This window comes from Colletotrichum acutatum (assembly GCF_030867785.1).
Source record: "Colletotrichum acutatum strain CBS 112980 chromosome Unknown BDZ83scaffold_129, whole genome shotgun sequence".
In the NCBI taxonomy this organism is placed as follows: Eukaryota; Fungi; Ascomycota; class Sordariomycetes; order Glomerellales; family Glomerellaceae; genus Colletotrichum; species Colletotrichum acutatum.
In genome coordinates, this window is record NW_026849123.1 from 36,400 (window position 1) to 55,624 (window position 19,225).

The window sequence follows — 19,225 nt, forward strand, 5'->3', positions numbered from 1 at the left end:
GACGATCCGCTGGGTCGAACGACTCGAGTCTTGGACGACTACTATCCACGCCTCGCAGCTTGTGCCTGTGATGATCCGGATGCAAGAATACAGCCCCTGTCCGCCCGTCAGGGACACCATCGAATCCAGCCAAGCTCCCACCCTCCATCTGCCAGCCGCTGAGAGAAAACGATCCCGAGGCAGTATGTCTTGGGGCCAGCAGTCCAGTACTATGTAAATCCAGCATGCAATGCCACGCGTCTTGCGCCTCCTCTTTCAGCCGTTGGGACCGCAGCTCAGAAGGCTGGGAAGCGTCCGCAGCTGAACTCAATTTGAGAGGCTCCATTGCTCAGCTTAGCAAGGGCTCGCGTGCCCCTGGGTGATCGGGCCATATCACAGTCAAGAGACTCGAGACAGATATCTAAAACACCGACCTCGCTCTCTTCTCTGACAATATCAGTAGAATTGGAATCATTCTGGTAAGCTGAAAGCTGCAGAAACAAAAACGTAAAAGAACGCCTGCCCCGCGCTCGGTGCGTCGGTCACAGGGAAGGTCCCGTCCGTTTTGGCGGTTTGAATTGCTCAATGGAACGCCGTCATTGGTTTCTTGTCTGATGAGTGGGGTCTGCTACTCTATTTTCGTCTTGACGTCATGTCCAGCACGTCAGCTGCGGTACGTATCTCGCTGATAAGATTGATCTGGCGGATCTTATCGATAAGTCCCAGCTGCCCATCCCGTCGAAAGCCGCATCTTCTGCCCTGTTGTAAACTGCGACATGCAGATGTTGCAAACTTGCAGCTCCTTTAAAATGTCGAGTCCTGGTTGCACGACAGCCCGGTACGATGCATAGGGCGAAATAGAGCATGGCACATGTGCCGAACTCCGGCTTGTCCTTGTCATGGCGCCATTGCGAGCCCGTCGCCGCCGCCCGTCGCAAGTTTGCACTGGTCTGGACTGGTACCGAGTGGAAGGGTGGAAACCTGAATTTTGGCGTTTCTGCATCTTTGGCGGACGGTAGCCGTGACGTCACGACATCGGCAGATCGTACTGCCATTGACCTCCGGGAATACCTGCCCATTCATCGTATTGCTAGGCAGACGGAGAGGTCTAGAGTCAATTGAGCTTTTCTGAGGATCTGGTGTCGTGAATTTTGACTTTTGGGTTGGGGTTGGCGTCGCTTTAAATTGCTAGGTAAAGTGCTACGCATCACTGCTTCAAGTGAGCCCATGAGGCATCCTCTACTGAGACCACTCTGTTCAGCATGAACGAAGCATGAGTGTCATTTTGCTCGGCGATTAAGATGCCTGGGCCGATAACCAAGCCGTTAAATCGTTGAATTGCCGAGACTCATGCTCCTAACGCCACTACGAAACCACCGCACTTCATCGCAAGCACCGCCTCGTTGATGTAGTTGTTCATTCCCAGAAATTCCATCAAAGGCACGCTCACTTAGGATTCCTGAGGCTTGGCATCAGATCTGCTAGATCCGATCGTGTACATCATTCCTCAATCTACATTAGGACACCTAGGTCCTGTCTTCCCACGTGTATCTATCCCGCGCTACCGCTGAAATGCGCCCTCGTTGTCTCGTTCCAATGACCAAAGTAAGACAACCGTCAATCATTCCCACTTCTCAGCCTTCCCATCCGTCAGTGAAACACCAGCGCCCGAATATCGATACTCTGCCGACACTCCATCTCATCCATCTCCGGATCCTGGAACGCACAATGCGCTGCCCTCCGAACAACCGACGTATCCGAATCAAAACACTTGATCAACAACGCCTCATCCGGCCTCTGCCCGTTCAAAAAGTGCCACCGGTGCGCCGGATTCGGCTTAATCGTCCACGTCTCGGCCCGGTGACGGGGGTAAATAATCGCCCCCGGAACGAGATCCTCCTCCGCGACCGTAGTCCCGTCCGCGACGGCCAGCGGGTCCCGCCGCACCGTCGCGATGGGCCGCCAGATGTTGATGATTTGGAACCGCCGCTTCTCCTTGTCGAGGAGTCTGTTGGCCTCGTCCGCGCCGAGGTGGTGCCTCGCCATCATGACGGCGCCGTCGTAGGACTGGTCCACGTGCGCTTTGTGCAGGGGGCCGCGGTGCTCCGTGTTGCGTTCGCCTAGGCTGTGCCAGTTGGCCGGTCCGCGGCGGATCTGGTGGTTGAAGATGACGACCCGGCTTGCTCCCGTGCTGTTGGTGGTGGTTTGAACCCTGGTGAGCATGGGCCCTCAATTGTGAATGTTGGCCCCCACTGGCGTATATAATAAACCTTACACCGCCCAAAAGCTGCCCACTTTGCGGCCGGCTTGATAAATGAAAGCATGCAAGACTTACATTTTCTTATACAACTTCTCCATCTCGGGGTAGTAGACGCCCTTGACCCGTTCCTCGTCTGTGAAGTCCGTCTCGACGCTGGTATGGCGGACGTACTGGAAGCCGTGGGTGTCGAGGGTGTACTTGTCCTCGTCGCCTCTGATGTCGGTAACGGTGACGGTGCGAGGTGTCATTTTCCTCTCATTTGTGACTTTTTGACTGGAGTTGAACAAAAGGCATGAGTATGTTGAGCCACTGACACGGTACTCAAGAAATGTGAACTCTTGAGGACATGGGTACGAAAAGCGGCCTTACCCCCCTACAACGATTGGGGTGGGAGGGGTTCCATCTCCAGGGTCGTCATAGTAGTTTATGGTGGTGACGACTGCACGTCTCTCCGATCTCTCGGCTTCTGTGGACTTGATCTGTGCCGTGTCCGGCAGAGGCTGGTGATGTGCTGTTCCCACGGCCATGGTTGTGTCTCTGGTTCTATGATATCGGACCACTTGGGCGTCGAACCCAAGATGGTGTAGTGAGTTTGGAGATTCGGTTCGTCCCGCTCTGTATTGTCTGTAATGTACTAGGATATGTGCAGATATGTACGAAGATAACTTGGACGACAAGGTGTGAGCAACTAGCAATGGCAAAACCAAGGCACTGAAGGCAAGATACAATATCAGATCAAACCAAAATAAATGCAAGGGAGCATCTCAAGATCAGAAACACAGTGGTCCCTCATCTGCGAACTGGAGGCTTGCGAGGGGAGTCCCTGGCAGCCGGCGGCACGGCAGAGGGAAGAGGGCCGACTGGACGGAGCTCCGCCTTCTCCTTTTTCCGCGACCCCGCGATGGACGGTGCCCAATGCGTCCATGCACTGTCATTTACGCACGTGATTGGGGTTAAACCGGAATGAGGGGTAATCATTATCCGCACTGTACCAACGTATCAGGAACGAGCAGCCAGTCAAGTGGATCCTATAACCCCATTGCGACAGTTTGGGTTTAGCGCGCTGGATCTCCAATGGGCGGTCCAGGTCCCAGGTGGTGGGGTTTCCAGGGAGAGGTCTCCGCCATGGCCCATGAGAAGCTCCTGCTGGCTGCTGCTGCGGTGCTGCTATTGCTGTCCGCGTTGCTGCGTATGCGTGGCTTCCCGGGGGGCCATTTGCTTGACCGCCCCTCGATTCCCGTCCAGTCCCTTTTTTGGGTTTCGCTTCTCGTCTGAACAGCTCCTGGAACATCTGCTCTTTACCTAACTACGTCTCCTCCCTTTCTTCTACGCTTCTGCTCTCCTATTCTTCTTTCTCTCTTATCAAATTCATCTTTCAAACACATCAAACTACCCCCCTAAAATCAGACACAATGGCCGCTCAGATCCCCCCCGGAGGAACCTACCTCGACACCTTCAAGAAGTCCTTTGTCGATGTCAAGCCCGACGCCGAAAAGGAGAATGCCATCCCTACCTCCGACTTCCTCGATGCCTCCGAGTCTCTGACCACCATCTTCGGTACGTTCTCCCTGCACGGCTGCTCTCTCTCAATACCAGAGGAGACTCCGGGCCTTGACGGTTTCATGTCTCTAACGAATATCCCCTCTTCTAGATGCCCTTGGAGGCGTTGCTTTCGGTCCCGTCAAGAGCGACATGGGCGGCAACATCAAGGTACGACTTGACCCCTGTCGATACCCCCGACACTCTTTACCACATGTTCCGAATCGTCCCTTGTCACGAAGCTCGGATGCCACCATACCGCTCCTACAACTACTACATCCAAAAGACGTCAACGAACAACGACTGACTTGTTCTCCTTGTACAGAAAATCCGTGAGCGCCAGCTGGCTGCTCCCGGCGAGTCTGCCACCCTTCAGGAGCTCGTCAAGGCCGAGCTGGCCACCAAGAAGCACGTTGCCACCGAGGGTCTCCTCTGGCTGGTCCGGTAAGTCTGCTCCTGAGCTCCCTTCACACCGACAACACGGCGGCCGAAACTGACAATGCCAATCTCCCAGTGGCCTCGAGTTCACCTGCATCGCCCTGAGCCAGAACGTCGCCAAGGAGTCCGAGGAGCTCTCCGAGTCCTTCCGCAACGCCTACGCCACCACCCTCAAGCCCCACCACAGCTTCCTCGTCAAGCCCATCTTCAGCGCCGCCATGAGCGCCTGCCCCTACCGCAAGGACTTCTACGCCAAGCTCGGCTCCGACCAGGACAAGGTCGCTGCTGAGCTCCGCGTCTACCTCGCCTCCCTTGAGAAGGTTGTCGGCATCCTCAAGGGCTTCCTCGCCAGCAAGGACGCCAAGTGGTAAGCGCAAACAATGCTCTTGCGCGCGCTGACCGAGAAGAATCAAAGGCCCCCTAAGAAAGCGGGGACCAAAAAGGAGAGAAATAAACAACGAACAATGACGATATGATGGAAAGAACAACATGTCCGTGTCAGTGTCCGCTGCGATGCTAGTACATCGTCAGCCACGAGCCAGTTTACGCAGCCTAGAAATGAATCACAACCTCGAAGCTTGAACCAATTACCTTTGTTTGAGCTTTATGCAATTCAACAATGACGAGCTCAAACAATTGCCTTTGATACTTTTTAACTCTCCTGGAGTCACAGTACAGCATGTCGAGGGTCGTGAAACGAACTTTGTATTTAACGGGGCTTGTCAGCACACTCCTGAACATCTACTTCGCAAAACAGATACATAACAGATAACATTCACACAGCGACAACACTCAGATCATATTCATTATCACATCCGATTTTCTTGAACAGAAGCAGAATTCAGTTCTTCAAAGATACTGCAACATGTCTTTTCCAGACCCAGTCGTCGAGCTCGAGCAAAGCAAGTTCCGGATTCAGTTGCCGGCAGAACTGTACCTTGAGATAGTCCAATGGCTCGGCGAGTTTCAGACCGAGATTAAGAGGCAAGAGTATGTGTTACCGAGATACGGCTTACCCAAAGAGAACGACAACGATGTCAAGAATGACATTGTCAGAGACTTCAGGGATGTAGGATTCCTAAGCACCATTATATCGGCGGCCAAGGAAATGCATCCCACAATGGCCATGCTCAACGCAGGCATGGTCAACAAATACTACCACAAAGCCATCAACGACATTGCTCTCCGGTGGGACGCCCGGAGCGAAAACCCCAGAGCCGTCTACCACGCTGCAGTGCACAACAACGTTGATCTCCTCCGCCAGGCCCTTGAAAAGCCCGGTGCTAAACCGGACTACGTCCCACGGGGCCCACTGCCGTCTTTATGGACGCCACTGATGGTGGCTGCGTCTAAAGGCTATGCTCAAGTCGTGGACCTGCTTCTGCACAAGGGGGCCAATCCAGCACTAAGCTTTGCCGACCGTCATCCCCCATGGTGGAAACCGCGTCCATTTTCTGGATGCCCAGAGTCAGGTATGGGCCTGTATGAGTTTGAAAGAGACCTTTCTCGGCAGCCCTCGCCCCTCCATGCCGCCATGTTGGCTCCCAAGAACGCGTTGGTCATTTCCAAAACCATACTCGGGTCTCTCCCACCACGCTTCTTGACCAAGATTTCCGAACCGCATGGACTCTTCCTTGCTACTGCTGTTGCTCAAGATCACGTCGACTTGGTGGATATGCTAATCAATCGAGGCGCAGATTTTGATCACGGAGGCGTAACTAGCTTCCGTATGAATACTCCGGTACTTCATCATGCCATCTCCGGCGATATGGTTCGCAAGCTGACCCTGGCAGGTGCGCCGCTACATACACCTGTCGAGTTCGGCCTCAATGCTTTCCATGCCGTCTGTCTCCGTCAAGCAGATTGCTCTTCTGCAATAAGAGAGCTCGTTCGACAGGGCGTAAAGCTTGAAGAGACCACGACTAGCATAGACCTACGACCACCTCTGATCCCTGAACGGGGACCTCGCCGGAAGATCCCTCAGACAGCTCTCAATCTCGCATGTAGGCAGCTCAACGTCGCTCACATCCGAACGCTGCTCGAATTAGGCGCTCATCCGCTTGGGGCATGTCTTGAGGAGAGCCCTAGGAAGAAGATGAAGGGCAGTGAGTTCGTGAAGGATAGCGAGCTCTTCAAGGTGACTCCCCTTCACGATCTACTTCTCCCCGATTACTTTGCCCTGCAAGCACACCAAAAGAGCAATGAGGAAATCGCATGCGCCATGAAAGCGGCTTTCAATCTGATGATAAGCCACCCTTTGGCTGCCGAAGCAGTATCGTCTTACGGAAACTTTGCCCTTGGGTGGCCAAAGAGCAATCTCATGGCCAGGATTTTAAGATCATTTTGGATGAGGGGCCGCATCGATTACACAAGAGACTTTGGTAGGTACACCCCGCTCCAGCTTTTCTTCATTCATCCGTTCTCGGACGACCCCGAGATTCCACAGGCCATGTTCGACTTGGTACAAGATGGTAGGGATCAGATCAACACCATCATAAAGCCGCTTTACATCACGCCGCTCCTGGCTCTCCTAGGCCACCGCTTCGACCATTCTCTCGGCGACGCAAACTTTTACCGACCAAAACTGCTCAAGTGGCTCCTGGAACACGGCGCCGACCCGAACTTGTGCGACAGAGAAGGCTTCTCGCCCCTCCATTATGCAGTGTTCTGGCTCGATGTTTCGGCCGTCGAGCTTCTCCTCTTATACGGCGCCCGAGTCAAGCGTGAGGATGAACTCCAGGTCATGGACGTACTGTTCGGTGGCGTCTTCACCAGAGAGCATGAAAAAGAAGCGAAAAAAGATCGCCCCTCACGGAAGAGCGAGTGGACGCAAATGGTGAAGCAAATCCGCACACACGCGTGGTCGATGCACTGTGTCGACAGCAACATTGAGCGATGGCAGCCCGGCACGCCGCTGCCCGCATGTACGCTCTTCAAATTCGAGGTTAAGCTTATATTTGAAATGTACGATGAGGTGTTCTTGCCTTCAGAGCTCGTGACGCGGTGGGGAGGGCTGCGTGAGGCTCTGAAGGGGGATGCCGACGAGCGTAGGAAGCGAATCTTTGCGGCGCTGCTGCCAACGCCAAACGTGCTACCCTTTTTTAAGCCCAAGGGGGTTATGAAAGGTGATGGTGAGTTGGACCCTGGCGAGGATGGGTCCGGTCCTGACACGATTCGGTACAGTGTTTTGGATTGGGCCACGGCGACGGCCCAGGATGACTGGTTCTTGGACGAGATTAAGCGGCTTGGAGGGGAGACTGGAGATATACGGCCCAATACTTGGCTGGAGACATACAGTTATTATCCGTAGAAGTCTTTTCCTTATTTTCAGGAATGGAAGGCTGTAAACAGACGAGATTTTTAGAAGGAAAAAACATTTTTCCAAATTTCTCACGTCAGAAGTGTGAAGTGATGTAATGCATGTAGTCTAGTGAGCACATGTAGGTGGCCATAGATATATCCAACGATCAGTTCAGGCCCGATATCTGATGATTTCCTCTTCTTCGTCTAGATCGGGGTTCCGTATTGCGTCAAGATGCCCGACCCGAGATGCAGGAGCAATCTTGGAGGGGCTTGAGATGATTTCGTCAACACGTCGATGGGAATCCTGAGCCATCATGTGGGGAATACTCTGTGCTGTTTTTTTCGCAAAGAGAAAGGATAATGTAAATTCGATGACCACTGGACTATATTAGTAGTCATGTCCACTGTGTTAGCCCCCCAAGATACATTAATGTGTTAGAAATCCTCAATATTGCATCCATCATCGGAGACGAGTAGATGGTGGCCGTGGCGACTGCTTGATGTTCTCTGGAGTCGGCAAGAAGACGGGCAAGGCATGGGAGAGGTCACGTTGTTGAAAGACGTGTTGCTTGTCTCGTCGGAGTTGAGAAACGTTTAGTCTGTTTGTTGTGAGGAGAGCATATGGATTAAACAAAATTTATCACTGAACAGCAGAACGGTCAAACTGGAGATTCATAGGATCCGGTTTCTCGTGGTTGGTGTCTTGAATATTCAGGGAGTCTAAAAAGAGTGACTGCAAACTTGAGCAAGAAAAATCACGGCCAGCTTGGTGATAAAAAAATCAAGACCAACCGCCAACCTGTATAGTTCTACAGATGGACGCTGGAGCTTTGATCTCATCAGCGAAGCCGACGGCAATACATGTATCCATCACTGTGGATAAGTCACTCTTGATGTCGCTCGACGCTTTTCCACCGGAACCGACAGGGGTCATGGTCCGATGGGATGTCAGAGATTCTAGACCGCCCATCGAGGAAGTCATCTGAGAAAGTGTCGATCTGCGACGGGGTCCCCCCTCTCAGGGCTGACTCGGGCTCTCGCGAGATTCACAGAGGGGCTCCCGCCGGGTTCTTTTGAGAAAGGAAGTAATCCTCTTCATTTCGTGATGGTCTTTTGATACCTTTGTCTAGACTTTTGGTGAGATCTGTTTGTCTGATCCGAGTCAGTAATCATCGCCCGGTGCAAGGGGCAATGAGGGGATACGCAATATCTTGTTAAGCCAGGAGCCAACGCCTGGGCTGGAGAAGAGAAGGATGGACACGTTCATTTACCTCCATTCTTTCAACAATCCGAGGCATATAGTGAAGCTAATACGTATGGCTTTCTTGGGAATCACGACTGATTTAACCGGACGGCTGCGTGATGTGTGCACAGGGAAGATCCAGCACAGAAAGTCGACTGAAGGAGCCATTGACCTTGGATCTCAAACATCTCGGACTCCTAGCTCGAAAGCAGAACAATGCAGAAGATTGCAAAACATCTATGTTCTAAAGAAATGACAATGTCTAGTAGAGATCGAGGCAATGTCATTGCTTGAGAAGTCGACTGACGTCGGGTCTCTCCTGGGACCCCGCCCAACAGGCTGCCCGCGCGAGTGCGAGTATCCGTATTGCTGATTAACAAGGAGGGCCTATGTTGGTTACGCAGTAGCCCGCGATCGAGCGGAAGATGAAAGCCACAGGGGGAGAAGCTTCGATCAGTCAGGCTCGGACATCGCCCGCGCATGCTATAAGAGTGTGTCCGTAGCTTGTCTCCGGAGTAATCCCATGACAAAGTAGTGGCAAATTATAGGACTGATGTTTAGGCAAAGGGTTGAACATGGATGGCATTGGTGGAACTTACCTAACGGGTGTTATCCAGCTTCGCGGACGCCCGAATCCTGATCCCCTAAGCTCAAAGGACCTGGAGCGGGTTTGACCATCTATATGAAGTTCCGGGGCAGTAGCGAGAGTGAAGGCGGTTGCGGGTTGCCGCCAGGTCAGACTATTAGAGATTATACGCTCAAAAAAAAAACAAAAAAAAAACGGCAATCTGCGGGAATAGCGGCCTCGTGACTCGTAGCGAGTTTCCTCGAGATAGAATTTTAGGCAATCTTGAGATTGTTTCTATATCGCATCGGCCTGCAAGAACTTTGCGAGTACCTAGAAAGCAAACGTGCGTTGGGAGGGGGGGAAAAGGTTAATATGTTTTCTAAGATTGCGCATTTTGGGGATGTGGGAGTGCGTCGTGAGATTACCCGCTGTTTCTTTGCTCATTGTGCCCCGGGCCGGAGGGGTATCCGCTCATCGGCATGAAATGCCGGACAGAGTTCTTGGGGAATTTGCTCGGAGTTGATTACGGATATACAGAAACCAGAATTGTGGTTGTGTCCTAGCTGTCCTAGCTGTCTATCACCTAAGCACTCGAACTGAGTTGAGACAAAAGACTACCTAGATCTAGCTTCCTTTGATGCGTCCGTGTGCAAATCACCAATGACGGAGGGGAAAAGTCTAATTATCGGTAGGTATAACCAAGATCCAGACGAATATGATCGACTGAGCGGAATACTACATCGAATAAAAGGTAGCAAGCAGCATGGCGATCCAAACGAGAGCCTACGAATCACGGTTCCGGGTTTTGTCGGTATTTTCGTATGGGTACACTTTAGTTTGAGAAAAGAAGCGCGGGAGAGGCGCGGCGGCGGCGCCCAGCCAAGCCCACACACTGGATCCCCAAGGCGTTACAACTTTGTTGGCTGGTGGAGTTGGGAGTGGGAGCCGGGGGTGCTTGGCAGGAGAATTTCGAAATGATTTTGGGATTAGCGTCAGGGGCGGGATGCTCGTGTTGACAAGGGTCCTAGGCGAGAATCCTCTTTGGAGACCGACACTGACTGACTGGCCTTGTCGTGGGCCGTGACCCGTTATCCTTGAAGGAGAAGGACTGTGGCAGGAGGAGGAGGAAGTCTAGAATTTCGGGGAATTTCAATGAGCTGACTGTATCATTTGAGGGATTTGCAGCAGTTTGGGACGGGATGCTCGATGCTAGCTAGGCGCAGGGCGAGGCGGCTATCTGCATGGTGGTCCATGGAATCACAGAGTATGGGTCGGGAAGTTTTTGGCGGTTGGCATGAGGCGAGGTGATGTCAATAACCTGGGGTCCTGTCAGAGAAGCGTTGGTGATATATGAAGACAAAACAAGAAAAGAAACCACCAGTCTGACAGTTCATGTATAATCACTCAGTAACTATCGAGACGGAACCGCTCTTCTTGAAGTTCATCTACAGATGCAGTTTGGTCGGCTTCAAAAGATGGTTGAAAACGATCGTGGATGAGATTCAAATTTGTGGATGGCTTCATAGTTCGCTAGAGAGAGGCTTGTTTCTCATCTCATATTTACCTTACTCGGGGAACGAAATGATGGTGTGTGATGAGATTCATGTGGATGACAAAGAATTGGGAATCGAATCAAGTTGAGATGAATACGAAAAAGACGCGAAGAACAAAAAAGTTGGGGAAAAAAAAAACTGTAATCATCATCCCAACTCGCATAGCAACACTCATGAACCGCCAATCTAGTTGCGACTCGGTAAACACTGAAGCGTCAAGGCAACCCCAGTCAACGCTGACAGGTGTGACAAGGGATAGACAGGACGTTCACACAGCGTCTGCAAGCGAGTGGAAAGAGAAACCGAGAAGAGAACAGACGGCAGCCGGGCAGACCAAAGCCTAGGCCCCAACGTTGAACCCATACGCGCTAGACTGATTAGGGGGCTCAGCAGCCAACAAGATGAATTTAATGATTTAATCAAGAAGCTGGAAAATGAGCTGATGGCGGATGGATCATGGGTTGACAGAGCTTGTCTCTACGGCTGGGCCATTTAGTTGCGATGGCTGTGAGTCTGCAGCTGCGGAAGACTGGAAGTCAAGTGCCCTGTTCCCCGGATTTTCGGAATGTTCCCAAGCCTTGAAGCACTATCTCCTTTGTAAATCCGTGGAAGAGCTGACAGACGAAAACAAAAAAAGGCGGAAAGAGAAAGACAGTGACCGAGAAGAGTGGGATGTCGAGACCAGGTTCTTGAAACCAAGCGATCTACAGACGGTGGCTCATTGGTGGAATGCGCCACGATGACCCTGGACCATCCACTTGTTTGACATGAATTAAGGAGTGGGCGGGAGGCCGAGGCGCTGAGGGTGGTGCATTTTTGCCTTGGAGTCTTCCCTCAACAGTCACCTTTCTCTCTCCCTTCCCGCGTACGGTACGGAGTAATACGTCTCTGACCGTACGCTTGGTAAGAGACCAATGGGCACTAGCAGGCCTGTTTCTGTTCTTTGGTGCCCCGTACTTCCGTAGTGATGGTCTAGTCTCTTTGTAGTTTCGCTGGACGGAATCACGGATACTATGCCTCGTGCAAGGCCTGGTCCATGAGCCGAGAGGCCCGTCGTCTGAAGTTGAGAAATAAGATCGGGTGTTAAAGGCAGGGCACGCAGCTACCCGCGAATCCGAGCTTCTGCATGACAATCCCTTGCGGGAATCTATCCATTGCGCGGGATCATGAGTGTACGCCGTACGGGTAGTGTGTAAAATCAGAGCTTACCAAGACGAACCTCTCTAGGGAAACGCTGTCGGCTATTGGGGGTAAACCTGGTAAAGACGGGAGGAAACGAGACGACGGCCGGCTCTGAAAGAAACAACGGAAGTTTAATACAGAGTACTTTACGTAGTAGCAAATGGCAGCATGGAAGTCGGATACCGTCATCTCCCACCCAAAGCATCTTCAATGGTTCCTACACTCACAGTGTAATCGACGGTTCTTTGCCCAGGATCCCGGAAACTCTTAGCGCTTGGTCTGTCCACCGCCACTCCGTCTGGGTCTTCTGTTCTTCTCGGTTGGCGTTCCATGGCGTTCCCATCCAGAGTGAAAGTCTTACACTAGCCCACTGGCCACTCCATGTAGCCAAAGCCACCCCGGGCCCCGGGATGGACGGGGTGGGGAACAGTCGAAATTGCATCCTCCGCCGCGTTTGCTGTGGTGAAACGGCCAGGGAGATTTGACCAGCCCAGGATCGTGTGCAATCGACTTACACGCACATACGCCCATCCAGATTACAGAGAGGGGCTACTCCGTACGTACAGAGTAAGGAACCACATACTCTATTGGGTCCTCGTCTAGCAATCTAGCCCTGTCGCCCTCGACTCCTCTCTGTCTGTCTACGACTGACACTGACACCGCGACGGCGGTGCTCTCCCGAACTCTCCAGAGACTAGAGTCCACACACCCCCTTACCTGATGCTGGTCTATGCTGGCCATGTTGGTGGTAATGGTGGTGCGGGTTCCCAATATGGGCAATATGGGGATCTTGTTGAACGGCTCCATTCGCGCCATTGTCTTCTTTAAATGGAGGCAAACACCGCACCTCCCAGCTAGACACCAAGGCTTCCTCTCTTCTCTTCTTCTTGCGACCAAGGGATTGTTGACCATCTCCTTGCCCCAACCGACATTCTTTTTTCCAGACATTCGTTCATTCACTCATTCAAACAAAGGCCCTAGTCCTTTTCACAAAGCTACCAAACGAAACATACACGATCATTCATTTACTGAACTTTGAAAGTTCCTGAACTGCTATATACAAACAGCAAACATGCGTTTCTTCTCCGTCCTCGGCTTCGCGGCCGCGGCCGTTGCCCAGCTGACGTCGTCTTCCCTCGAGAAGCACGTCGATACCGCCACCATCAAGTCCTTCAACCCCATCAAGGAGGCTTACTGGACCGGTCTCCCTCACCACCGCCGCACCCCCTTCGCCGTCTCCCCCGACGGAAAGTCGGCCTGGCTCGCGTACCTCGACTCCTCCGAGACGGGCGTCCACGTCCAGCAGATCGACCCCACCACCTTCGCCGCCACCGGTGACCCCGTCACCGTCTCTGGTGGTAAGGAGGCCGCCGGTCTCGTCGCCCACAACGATGGTTTCGCTCTCATGACCAACGAGGTCCTCTCCGGCTCCGGCACCGACGTCGCCATCGCTGTTCTCTACCGCTACACCACCGGCAAGACCGAGCCCACCTTCAAGACCTGGCTCGGCGGCCCCAACGTCGACGGCAGCCAGGCCATGGCCTCCCCCGACGTCAACGGTGACCTCGTCTTCTCCGAGAAGGCCGGCTACTACGCTGCTTACATTGTCGTCACCGCCTACCAGGGCGATGCCACCGGTCACTTCGGTGACGCCATCCGCTACGTTGACACCGCCGGCAAGCTCACCTCCATTGCCGGCGCCTCCTCCAGCTGGGGCTGCTCCCACAACACCGGTATCGCCTTCGAGGCCGCTGATGCCGCTCCCTTCGCCTCCATCTGCGCTGAGGACCAGGGCGCCATCTGGCTCAACACCAAGTCCCAGGGCATGACCAACGACAACGTCAAGATCTCCAACGAGCACGTCATCAACGGCGGTGCCAACGAGGCCATGGGCGGCATGTCCGGATCCTACTCCAACCTCGCCCGCTTCATCGGTGCCGACTCGTACATCTTCTCCTGGGTCTCCCGCGGCGCCATGGACCTGACCGAGAACTCCTGGATGGGCTCCGGCTACACCACCTCCAAGAACCGCACCAACAACCGCAACGTCGCCATCGCCCTCTTCTCCGACAAGAACACCCTCGTCGGCTCCCAGGCCACCTCCGTTGCCGGCACCGCCGACGGCGACTCCCAGATCAACTGGATGACCTCGGGCTCCAACGACTGCTCCAACGCCCACGCCGCCACCTTCGACTCCTCCAAGGCCCTCGTCACCTGGGAAGAGATCTCCTCCCCCACCTGCGCCTTCGACGCCATGGGCTGCCAGGGTACCTTCGCCGGCACCAAGTTCCAGATGGTCGGCAGCGACGGCAAGAAGATTGGTGAGGTCCTTAGCTCCGACGACACCTACGTCGCCGGCGACATGGTCACCATGTCCGACGGCCGCATCTGCTGGCCCTACGTCTCCATGACCTGGAAGCTCGACGGCCCCGTCACCGGCTCCCCCGTCACCAAGATGTCCTTCGCCTGCATGACTGGTGGCGCCGGCTCCGGCACCGCTTCCTCCGCTGCCCCCGCTTCCTCTGCTGCCCCCGCCACTAGCGCCGCCGCCGTCGCTTCTTCCTCCGCTCCCGTCGCCGCCGCTCCCTCCACCACCGAGGCTGTTGACGCCGTCGCCACCAGCGCCGTGAACTCCGCTGACCCTACCTTCGCCTCCGGCACCGCCCCCGAGCCCATCTTCGAGACCATCTCCGGCCCGGCCTACACCCCCTCTGCCTCCGCTTCCGCCCCGGCCGCTGTTCCCACCTCTTCCGAGGCCGCCTCCGTCCCCGCTGAGGCTCCCGCCTCGTCTGCCCCGGCCGCCTCCGCCTCCGCCCCCTCCGGCGCCCCCATTCCCATCTTCGAGACTCTGTCCCAGGCCCCTGTTTCCTCTGCCGCTCCCGTTCCCGGCACCACCGTCTCCGAGGCCAAGCCCGAGCTGACCGCCACCCCCTCCGGCGCTGCCTCCAAGACCAAGAAGACTCGCACCCGCACCAAGACCCGTGGCCCCAAGCCCACTGGTGCCCCTGCCCAGAGCGGCAAGTGCAGCACCCGCACCACCATCAAGACCGTCTACGTCACCGCATAAATGAGTAGATGATCTGGTGCAAACCTACCTTGTGGGGATGATGATAAGGGGTTGAGTTGAGGGAAGAGTGTAAGAGAGAAGGAGTTAGGAGTAGCAGCATTGAGCACATCTCTCTTCAACAGGTGAAGAGAATGTGGCTTGATGAGTTTTCATGTACATACTATGTACGACTTGTACACAAATTTCCCGCCTCGCATCTTCTGTTCCCTTGCTCATCCGCTTGATTGAAAGGGAATACGAAGAGCGAGTCAAGGCCACTGGCCGGTTTTGAGCAAAATGGAACAAACACTCAGTTCATCATCGGCAGTATTCCGGCACGCCTCCCAATTTGCTTTCCACGTTTGTGTGCCATGTCCTTTATTTTGCGGGCCTCTTAGTCCCAAGTGAGCAGTTGACTAAGTCAATTATAGACGTGACCGAAACCGATACGATGAGATGCGAGGAATTCGGAATCCGGCAGGTGAGTGTTGTGGAAAAGCCATGTGATGAACATGGAAGATGAGTCGTGTGCAGTTCTGAGAAACGATGGGAGGAAGAAGAGGGAAATGAGAACCAAAAAGTCAGCGACGACCTCGCTGAGATCAAAGCGGCACCTTAACACTGATGCTAACGGCCAGTTCCGAACCAATAGACCCGCCGATGGTCTTCAGAAGCAAACTTACTATGGTCCAGAACCAACCAGAGTTAACATCTTCTCTTTGTCAGCAGCCAGATGGACACCAAAAGACCAGGGGTTTTCCTCTCAGAAATCATTTTCCAACCAACGGATACCAACGGTCGACTTGTCTCAGTTGAAGCTAGTCTTGGTTTTCTCCCTCCCAAGGATCGAAAGAAATAAGAGGCGGCCTAAACACCCACGAATGGGCAGACCAGCGGAGCCACATGGCGATGATGGCACAGGATGAACCCTGTCGCATATCCTGCTAGCTTCAGGGGCGACCATCTGTCAGACTGTAAGGTACCGCGCTGCGGACGAATCGACGATAACGGACCGCCATTGGGGGCCGCTTCCATGCCTCAAAAGAGCAAGAGGAGTTAAAGCTGACAGTCATGACAGGGTAGCAGCAAGCCAATAACAATCAACATGTGGACTTTTACGTCCTAATTGGGCGGTTCTATCCGAGCTAGAGAAGACGGGTACCCCATTGAGCTCTTCTCATCGATAGATGGGAGATCATCAGGGGACCAGTTGAGTTTCGATGATCATCAAGGGACCCAATGACCGCGCATGCACAGCATTTGAGCTTAAACCGCGTTTGTCTCTTTGAGAATGGAATCGAGTCCACAGAAAGGGTTCCCGTCTTCGCCTCTCCCTGGTTGGACCCTGACTCTTGTCCCACCTGATTCCTACCTGACGGCCCATCGTCCGTACACGGGCAAGAACCCATGAGTCCATCACCAACGCGGGATGTATCTGGCCGAAAGCGTGCCTTTTGTGCTGTCATCCCCCCGGGGAAAGACGCGTGGAGCCCGTCAGCGGCATCGTTCCCAAGAGTCCAAGACACGTTGTCCGGCTATCATAGCCGTCCTCGATGAGATGATGAAGAAGGCGGCGAGTTGGGTCCCCCACCTCCGGGCAGTATCCGGCAATATCCAAGACCATGTGGTCGTGGGAATAACCTAATCGAGTGGCAGCTAATCCGTCAACGTTGCATTCCATTCACCTACCAATCCCCTCCGTCTCCTCCATCCCATACTAACAACCCCTGCCACGGAGAGGAGAGCCAGATGACCTCGTAGGCTCGTAGCCCGAATAGGCGGCATCGCGCCATCTTTCGGCCGCGTCTCCTCTCGTCCAGTCACGCGTGAGATGCACTCCCCGATGTTCGAAGATACCTTGCTCGGTTTCCGTCCCGGCAGCTGCGCCATTGCCGACACACCAATCTGATATGGCCTATGGCTAACCCTCCTTGGGTAAGGGGAAGGGGGGAAGCAAGACATGCAGATAGAGACGATGGAGGGAGAGAAGAGAAAAGCGACCACCTTATAAGGCCGAGTGGCCGCCTCTCCCGTCAAGTCTCATGATGTTGAAGCTGTAGGCATCTCCTCGTCGGTGATCTCGCGCTCACCAAGTCACTCTTTGAACATCAGCCAGGCCAGCTTCGTTGCTGTGCGTCCTCTCATTTCCCCAACGACATTCGTTCTGAATACCCAACACTCTTTGGTCCTCCTTGACCCTTTTCCTTGATACCCTCATCATGGTCCGCTCAAGTGTAATCGGCCGTTTCCTGGCCGGGCTGCTCCTTGCTTCCGGTGCAGCCGCCCATACCGAAGGCTGTAGCTGCTCCTCTGATGGCATCCAGCGCGTCACCTACATCGTCGTCGAGATGCCCGATCAGCCTGAACAAGCAGCCTCCTCCTTGTCCTCCTTCACAACACTAACCACCGTCCCGACGCCAACGTCCACGGAGAGGTTCACCGCGCAAGCAGCGCACGTAATCGAGGATATTCCAGCCTACGAACCCATCGCCATCAAGCCCGAAGCGCTCCGTCCAGCCGTAAACACGACACACACCTTTGGCGCCACCCCCGCTCCTGGCATCGACACCAAAGACCCCATCAACATCGTCCCGGCCACAAATGTCTCACTCTACTACGCGGCTACGGACACGGAGGAACAGGGCTCCATCGACATGAAGCTCGCGTTCAAGAACCCCGCCGTGGTCCTCGAGCACGTCAATGCCGTCAGCAACGTCGCGTGCGGAGATGACGAGCTCACCGTCTCCTTTTCCTCCGCCGACACTTTTGCCGAGGCCGTCAAGGACTGGTCCGACTCTGCCGAAGAAGGATTCATCCTCATCACCAACCACATGGGCAACTGCGACGCCGAGTTCGAACGAGGCTTCTTCCTCGCAACGGGCCTGACCTCCAGCGAGGGTGACCTCTCCATCACAGTCGCCGCTTCAAAGGAGGAACTCACCAACATCGCCGGCGAGTGCGAAATGTCCTTCACTTCCTTGCCGGCTGCCACGCTCTCCAAGCGCCTCACTCTCGACCCGTCCGTCTCCCTCTCCTTCGCCGAGGGCCTCGCCGAAAATACGGTCCTCTACAGCGACGGGCAATACGTCAACATCACGGCCGATGAGGCCTGGTTCAGCTCCAAGATCACCTTCTCAGGCTACCTAAAGTACAACTTCTGGGGCTTCAAGCTGCAGGCCCTGTACTTCGACCTCGACACGACCTTTGACTCGGCCGTCGGCGTCTCGGTCGACGTCGCCGCCTCCTACAGCCACGCGCTCAAGTACGCCCCGGACGCGTTGTCCTACTCCCTCGTCTCCGTCCCCGGTATCGTCGAGCTCGGTCCGGGTGTAGCCTTCGCAGTGGGCTTAGACTTTGACGTCTCTGCTGCTGTGGGCGTCACGGCGGGACTGAGCGTGAGTCTGCCGGGGGGCAACGTCCACCTCGACCTCCTGCACGGGGAGAAGTCGTCGGCGAGCGGGTGGGAGCCAAAATACAGCAGCTACGCCAACATCACCGAGTCAGCTGATGTGCGCGTCGACGCCTCAGCCGACGTTACCGTGCAGCTGGCGTTCAAGTTGCTCGGCGGGCTGGTCGATCTCAGCTCCGGCATCACGGCGACGCCGGGGTTCGATAACGTGTTCAAGCTGCGAGGGGAGCAGAACCTGGGGGTTAGCGGTACTATTGGTAGCGGCAGCAGCAGTAGCAGCAGCACTATCGGGGGCGGCAACTTTACGAGTAAGCCGGCCGAACTGACGCAGGTTAGCGTTGATGTTCCCAAGGACGGGTTGATCTGCGCCGAGAAGAATGGGGTCGAGTTTGCGACAGACTTCTACTTCAACTTGACTGGGTTCGCGACCAAGTGGTGGAGCGGCGAGCTGTACAGTACCCGTGTGCCGCTCTGGGATCTGTGTTACAGCTTTTGAGGTGCTTCGCACCGTTGGTGACGTGCTCTTGGCATGTCTTACGACTTTTCCTTTCTTCGTTCATGACGTATACTGTGTAGTACCTTAATACCTATTTGCGTTGTCCACATGTAGGGACTAGTGCCCAACAGCCTCTGTGTTCAGTCGCCTTGCCCTACGCAATAAAATCGCATAAAGTACTTGGGCCATGTTCACCTCTTCTCCTCGTC

The 19,225-nt window shown here is 54.5% G+C and overlaps 6 protein-coding genes across 6 annotated transcripts; 4 read left to right on the plus strand and 2 right to left on the minus strand.

Moving 5' to 3' along the window:
- Positions 1-1,629: 1,629 nt before the first annotated feature.
- On the minus strand, positions 1,630-2,766 carry BDZ83DRAFT_723198 (uncharacterized protein; the record flags this gene model as incomplete). Its single annotated transcript, XM_060512534.1, has 3 exons — positions 1,630-2,170; positions 2,315-2,512; positions 2,609-2,766. 3 exons carry the CDS (start codon positions 2,764-2,766, stop codon positions 1,630-1,632), a joined length of 897 nt encoding a protein of 298 aa, XP_060360027.1.
- Positions 2,767-3,594: 828 nt separating this feature from the next.
- Positions 3,595-4,894, plus strand: BDZ83DRAFT_63814 (glycolipid transfer protein). The gene is made up of 4 exons (XM_060509349.1): positions 3,595-3,796; positions 3,891-3,949; positions 4,104-4,222; positions 4,293-4,894. The coding sequence occupies exons 1-4, from the start codon at positions 3,652-3,654 to the stop codon at positions 4,585-4,587; spliced, it is 618 nt and encodes a 205-aa protein (XP_060360028.1). The 5' UTR covers positions 3,595-3,651; the 3' UTR covers positions 4,588-4,894.
- Positions 4,895-5,318: 424 nt separating this feature from the next.
- On the plus strand, positions 5,319-7,469 carry BDZ83DRAFT_547423 (uncharacterized protein; the record flags this gene model as incomplete). The annotated part of the gene is made up of 1 exon (XM_060503460.1): positions 5,319-7,469. A coding segment is annotated over one exon (2,151 nt), but the record flags the coding sequence as incomplete, so codon positions are not given.
- A 1,139-nt stretch (positions 7,470-8,608) lies between these two features.
- Positions 8,609-9,158, minus strand: BDZ83DRAFT_636497 (uncharacterized protein). The gene is made up of 2 exons (XM_060509257.1): positions 8,791-9,158; positions 8,609-8,663 (listed from the first exon to the last, which is right to left on the minus strand). The coding sequence occupies exons 1-2, from the start codon at positions 8,928-8,930 to the stop codon at positions 8,615-8,617; spliced, it is 189 nt and encodes a 62-aa protein (XP_060360030.1). The 5' UTR covers positions 8,931-9,158; the 3' UTR covers positions 8,609-8,614.
- A 3,979-nt stretch (positions 9,159-13,137) lies between these two features.
- Positions 13,138-15,132, plus strand: BDZ83DRAFT_588684 (uncharacterized protein; the record flags this gene model as incomplete). Its single annotated transcript, XM_060506160.1, has 1 exon — positions 13,138-15,132. One exon carries the CDS (start codon positions 13,138-13,140, stop codon positions 15,130-15,132), a length of 1,995 nt encoding a protein of 664 aa, XP_060360031.1.
- A 2,198-nt stretch (positions 15,133-17,330) lies between these two features.
- Positions 17,331-19,016, plus strand: BDZ83DRAFT_756501 (uncharacterized protein; the record flags this gene model as incomplete). Its single annotated transcript, XM_060514761.1, has 1 exon — positions 17,331-19,016. One exon carries the CDS (start codon positions 17,331-17,333, stop codon positions 19,014-19,016), a length of 1,686 nt encoding a protein of 561 aa, XP_060360032.1.
- Between the last annotated feature and the right edge of the window lie 209 nt (positions 19,017-19,225).